This window comes from Chenopodium album, chromosome 8, assembly GCF_948465745.1.
Source record: "Chenopodium album chromosome 8, dcCheAlbu1.1, whole genome shotgun sequence".
Taxonomy (NCBI): Eukaryota; Viridiplantae; Streptophyta; class Magnoliopsida; order Caryophyllales; family Amaranthaceae; genus Chenopodium; species Chenopodium album.
The window spans coordinates 71,379,698-71,386,496 of record NC_137841.1 but is presented as its reverse complement, the minus strand read 5'-3'; the positions used below and the strand labels follow the sequence as shown (position 1 = coordinate 71,386,496).

At 29.4% G+C, this 6,799-nt stretch overlaps 1 protein-coding gene and 1 non-coding gene across 2 annotated transcripts; one reads left to right on the top strand and one right to left on the bottom strand.

Annotated features, from left to right (window-relative positions):
* Positions 1-273: 273 nt before the first annotated feature.
* LOC145556518 (agamous-like MADS-box protein MADS2) lies at positions 274-5,617 on the top strand. The gene is made up of 8 exons (XM_081618179.1): positions 274-466; positions 3,664-3,742; positions 4,013-4,074; positions 4,221-4,320; positions 4,748-4,789; positions 5,107-5,148; positions 5,275-5,420; positions 5,518-5,617. Exons 1-8 carry the CDS (start codon positions 282-284, stop codon positions 5,615-5,617), a joined length of 756 nt encoding a protein of 251 aa, XP_081474305.1. The 5' UTR covers positions 274-281.
* TRNAE-CUC (transfer RNA glutamic acid (anticodon CUC)) lies at positions 3,531-3,603 on the bottom strand. Its single transcript has one exon. It is a non-coding gene; the product is annotated as a tRNA-Glu (tRNA).
* Positions 5,618-6,799: the final 1,182 nt, after the last annotated feature.

The following is a 6,799-nucleotide window of genomic DNA, read 5'->3' as shown; positions in this document are numbered from 1 at the left end:
TTTCTCTCTCCTCTTTTTTATTTCTTCATTTTTCAATGTTTCACATTAATATTTATAGCTTTGTTTAGGGTTTCAAAAACTTCTTTCTTACTATAAATTTTTATTATTTCACAAATTTGGTGTAGTTTTGTCTAAGAGAAGAAGGGAAATTTTTAGCAAAAATATTATAGACAAGAAGAGGTAGGTTTGTTAGATTCAACCAAATAATATTAGAAAATAAAATTGTTAAGGAAAAAAAATATATATTTATAAAAGAGGTAAAAAAAGTAAAGATTAAAATAATGGGAAGAGGAAGAGTTGAGCTAAAGAGGATAGAGAACAAAATAAACAGGCAGGTGACATTTGCAAAGAGAAGAAATGGTTTGTTGAAGAAAGCTTATGAACTTTCTGTGCTTTGTGATGCTGAAGTTGCTCTTATCATCTTCTCCAACCGTGGCAAACTCTATGAATTCTGCAGTGGACCCAGGTGATCATCATATACCGCCTTTTCGGGTTTTTTTAATTTTATGTTTTAGTCACGATTATGATTTAGTGAATAGCTAAACGTCGCCCTGAATTTAACAACCCGAACTCTGGGTTGTTGGTCTAAAAGTTTTGAGATCTGGGTTATTTTATTTCCATCTAATGTTTTACTTACCTAAAATGGAAATAAAACTTTGATTGTTTTCAATAGATCTGGTCAGATTTTTTTAATAAAAAATTTCATAGGTTTAGTTTGTATGATTTTGTAAGCTTATTTTTTCTAAAATAGTAATTTTGTTTTTTTACAAAATTGTTTAAATTAAAGATCTAGAGTAAAAAATTCATAGGTTAAAGATGTTATAGTACCAGTACTACTTTAGATCTTTGGATTGCAGCTTTGTTTTATTTGATATGATGTTTTGTTACTTTAGTAGATCAATTTAATACCTGTGCATTTCTTTATCCATTGGATGTTTAATTGTTGTGTTTTTCTTACTTTCTGAAAATTCATCATGAATTCTCATGATTTTGTTGAATTATAGCAAGATCAGCTTTGTTTTTAGCTGAGTTTGAGTCTTACAAGATTACACCTCAAAAATTAAAAATTAAAAAATATAAAAAAAAATTTAAGCTTAATTTATTTAAGAAGTTATGTTATATCGTAGCTTTGATTTAACCTAAAGTGCAACAATTTATTTATTTATTTTTCTGTAATTTTCGATCAAAGCTATTTTTATTATAAACCTAAAATTTGTTTCTCATTTTTTTGTTAAAATTTAGAGTATAAATTTATGAATTTTTCCCTAGATCTAAAACTCTTTTATGCAAAGTAGTATATAATTTAAAATTTTCTTTTCCCTCAAATTTTCAAGTATTCATCAAGTTCAGCCAACAATTTCACTAAAAATAGTATACATATGTAAGATGGGAGGGTGATTAAAAAAAACTGTACATGATTGTGTGAATTTGATCTAGGCCAAGAAAATTAAAAACCCTAAAATTTTGACCATAATTGGTTTATATCTTAATTATGATACCCTTTTTATTGTTTTAGCAGTAAAAAATAAAATCATCCTACAGAGTAATAATTATAATTTGCTAATATTGGTTTATTTGCCTACAATTAAAGGCAAATTATTTTAAAGGGCTTGAATTGGTAGGAGAAAGTAAAAGATTTGTAAATTATTTGCATTTAATTACTTGATATTTTATTTAGTAAAGCTGTTTTTCCGTTGATTATAATTATAATTATTTTTTATTTTTTTTGAAATTAATTTATTGTTCAAAAACGTTCTCTATGGTATACTCAAATCACAGAATTACTTATACGGAGTATATGCTTGCTAAATTGTCTTTTCACTTTAAGATGTTTAAGACCTTGTTTAGGGAAAAAAAAAAATCCTTTTTCTTATTTTCAAATTTTGTAAAAAATAAAATTAATGTGCTTTTATAATAGCTGTATTGGGTATGCTATTTGCCTATTTATGTCCTGATCTGATCTCCTTGTCAAGTTTTACTCAGGTAGTGTTACATAAGTAATGAAAGCAATTATAATCTAATATATATAAATAAAGTAGGCATTTTTCGGGAGCATTTGGCGCGCCACATAGAAAAAGGTATTATTTTGTCCAATGAAAAATTAGATTAATAATTTATTTTAGAATTAAAAAATTTACTCGCCACCTAAGCAAAAGTGACGAATAAGATTTAAGAATTTTGACACATAGGTAAAAACAACGAATAGAGGATAATTAAAATTTAATTTACTTTTAAAAATCAATAATTATCTTCTCTAAAAAAAAACTAAGTAATAATTATCTTATTTAAATATATGTGGATGCAAATTTTTAATCGCAAATTTCTTTAATATCTCCTTAGAAAACATTGTAAAAGTTTGATTTTAATGATATACTCATCGAGACAAATAAAACTAAATCTCATATAACTAATTTCACATAATATTTTATAGTTAAACAATTATAAATGAGACTAACATTTTAAACAGAATAAGTATATTAAATAAACGTATAGGCAAAAGACTTATTTTGATCAATAAAAAAGAGATTTGTCATTTCTTATTTGAATTAAAAATTTAAATTGTCACATAGGCAAAAATAGTGAATAAGGTTTGGGATTTTAAATTCAAGCGTCACATAAAATAAATAAAACAACAAAAGATAACTTCATTGTTAAAATTAAAAAATTATCTTATGATATTAGGAATTTTATCCATATATTTAATGAATGTTCTTCATAAATATACACAATTTTAAATTAAATAAAATGATTACTAGAACCGTGCATCGCACGGGCTTACATCTAGTTATCAATAATAGAGGGACTTAATTTTGCATTAATATCCACTCTTAATTTAGTTCAAAGTAACTAATACAATTATACAACCAACATTGTTTTTGCATCACATACAATGGGTTTAGATGCACTTTAATTTGTATAAGCATGCCATGGTACAGTCATACTGCTTCCTAATGAAAAAAAGAGGGGGTTTCATATTGACCTAATGACAAAGATATATATAATTAATTAGGGCAATGTTGTAGGTATGTGATATGCAAATTTACCTATACAAATGGTTTGTTGTAGTCATTGATTTGAATTCGATTGACTTCCTTGTTACTTTACTGTCTTCACTAATTAAATTAATCTAGCTCGGCCATTGTTGTGTCCTTCAGACCTTCACCATAAGATGAAGAAAGCTTAGCCTTGATACATGTATGCTTAACTTGAGGTTTTTACATTCATGTTTCCTAACACAACTATATTTCAATTCATTGAATTAAAAATTTGACTGCTTCATGCACTCTCTATATAAAGCTTATTCCCATCCCTCAGATTGCTTTACAAAAAAAAAACTCGGTTTATTTTCGAGCTTTTAGCTACTAAGATCTTTGTGTAGAGAGGATGTGAAGTAAGGAGTTAAGACTTTGCAGTCCATGCAGGAGTAATTGTTCACAGTTCAGAAGAAAACACCATATAAAATTGATATGTTTTAGAGATTTTAGATGGTTAAGGAATTTCCAAAAAAAAAAAAAAAGAAAAGAAAAAACTTCCGTTGCCGGGACTTGAACCCGGGTCTGTCGGGTGAGAGCCGAGTATCCTGACCAACTAGACTACAACGGATTACTGATAAACCATACTTGTTAAAATTATATAATTAATTAATACTTGGACTGCATGCAGCATGCTCAAAACACTTGAGAGATACCAGAAGTGCAGCTATGGTGGGGTAGAAGTCAACAAACCATCTAAAGAGCTTGAGGTAATAATATTTCCCATTTTTTGCTCATTATTTGTATCTCTGTACGTACACATTCTATCATACACCGGATGTACTCTGGGCACAACCCGAATGCACCCAATCGAGGTTGTGCTTGTGCAAACATGTCATCACACACTGCCTTAGGGTATCCAGTATCTACGCCGCGTATAAGGCAGTTGCTGCAAGGATATTTATTAGTGTAAATATTATTGGACTTTTTATTGTTTGGAATTTTATGTTAATTTGTTTTATTTGCTTTGTTCTCAACAGAGCAGCTACAGGGAGTACTTGAAGCTGAAAGCTAGATATGAATCACTCCAAAGAACTCAAAGGTTAAATATTTGTACTCTCTATCATTTTTGTGAAACAAATTTGTTTAGTGATTTATAGTATTTTGAATGTAGTACTACTTGGAGACTAGTAATATTTTTGTTTTATGAACTTATGGTTGTATTATTTCATTATTTTATACATTCAGAAACTTACTTGGAGAGGACTTGGGGCCTCTGAATGTGAAGGAGCTTGATCAGCTGGAGAGGCAGCTGGAGACTTCTCTGAAGCAGATCAGATCGACTAAGGTAAGTAGTAACCATTAACCAAGCACTCGATCTCATTACAATCAAATGTGAACTGCTATTTATTTACATCACCATACATTTAAGTAAGTGCGTACATATATAGGCCTTTACTCATATAAAAATATTAAGTCACGTCACGTGTACTACTTTAGGATGTCTTTCCATTTTATTAATCCGATTCATGCTTTTGCATTTTTATTGCTTATCATTTTATCAAGTACTTGTATTTCTGTATGAATTGAAGCATGCATCATGTTCTCTTTTCTACTCATTTTATTAACTTTGTGATATAAGATTGAAACCACTATCTTTTTCAACTTTTAACTGCAATAACCTTGTGTACTGTTTGTTGGTTTGGAATCACTGAAATGTATAGTAGTATGTCTAACTTGAAAAACATGTGTGTGTACTGCTGCTATCTATGCAGACTCAATCAATGGTGGATCAACTTACTGACCTTCAGCACAAGGTATGTACTTTGTATGTACAAGTATTATCACATTCTAATTGTTTTATATGCAACTTTTATTGGAAATGCTATATTAGTCGTTTGAAATATGACTATCATAATATTTTAATGATATTGTAGTTCTTAAATGAACTACTGATATTACTTTATTTTTGATATAAAATAATATTATTAACATTTTTTTTAAAACAAATTTTTAGTTTCATTTATGTAATTTTTTTAGATATTAGAAGACTAATTGTGTCTATGTTATAACATGAAAAAATAAACCGATCATATTGTATATCATTAAAATAATATGGTAGTCACGTGTACAGGAACATGCACTAATGGAAGCTAATAAATCTTTGAAAACTGAGGTAACAAAACAATCATAGCTTCTTCAACATTCATATATATGCATAATTAATTAGGATGTATTGTACAAATTGTCCTATGAGTCTGATTTTCAATTACATCTTGGAATTTGATTTATTGGTACGTAGCTTGATCGGATCACGATTAAGGATGCTCAATACCGACAATCATGGGATGGTACCGACCAAAACGTTCACTATGGACAGCAACACGCTCAATCTCAGGGGCTGTTAAATTTCCAGCCCCTTGGTTGCAACCCTACCCTTCAAATAGGGTAAGCACAAAACCATACTACTAGTTTAAAACCCGTGCAATGCACAACACAACACAGACTACAATTTAATCGTGTTTGGTTGGTTGGATGGATGCAGGTATAACCCGGAAACTACTGAGCAGATGAGTGTTGCAACAACACATGCACAAGTTCCTGGATTCTTACCAGGATGGATGCAAGGTGGATGCTTTAGTTAGGGCTAACTTTTTGCCCTATGAAAAATTGGAAGCATTGCTATTATATGTAACAACTACTTTTGATTTACCTTTTTATCTTTTGTCTTTTTTTCTGGGTGAAAATGTAAATTCCATCCGCAAGTATGTGTAACTCCTAATAATTCTCATAAGAGCAGTAGACTCTAATTAAGGAACTTTTAGACTTTGTTTGACTGTTAATTTGTAATGTAATTTTGTTTTAAGGAGACTTTAAAGCAGGTGGAAGTATATTTTAAGGTGATGCTCAGAAATATTCATAGTCTTCAGTCTTGATGATATAAGTTTACTTATTTACCATGAAATATTAGGGCCCTCTTTTATATATGCTGTCATGATATTCTTTTACTAAAGAGTTGTTTTGAAATTTCAATCAATTATCTTCAAAACAGCTTTTTGTGATTTTATAAAAATGTATACTTTTTTTTTTTTTTTTTTTTGAAAACCCGTTAGGATGTCATTATATTGATAAATGTATACTTGTGTTAAAACAATAAAAAAAATCATAAGGGGCGATAATTTAAGATTCATGAATATTTAAAATACTTTCATAATGATATTGTTTATCATTACTCATTAAAATAGAAGTTGATAATTATCAAATACATAGTATGAGGGTAAGCCCTAGGCCTCCATTCTAATGGGAGAGCAATTGAAGTGGAACTGTGGAAGTTATAGTTTTAGGTGGGTCAATTTAAAACGCACGTGTGCTTAAAAACAATAATGTCCTGTTTTATCATGTAATACTCCAAGAGACTTTAATGTTGAGTTGAGATGTCCATTTTCTAATCCAAGAGACCTTAATGAAGTTCAACTTATAAAACATTTTACTACATGAAGTTGATTTTGAGGAAAATACTACATCAAGTTGATAATTGAATAAGTGAAACATTTTGAATAAGTAAAACTATGTAGTTGTAATGAATTTGTATGAGAATTTTTATTGCATTATCTAATTTCAAGTCTCGTCTACATCAATGAACCTTTGTAATGTTTTCTGCATCATATAAAATGAGAATAAGCGAGTAATATATAATTGACATTTGTGGACCTCGTCTCATTAATGAATCTTTGTAATGTTCTCTGCACGGTATAAATTGAAAATATGTGGGGCAAAGTGAATAATTGCCATCTGTGGACCTCGTGGCGGTTGAGTGTCGACAGGTG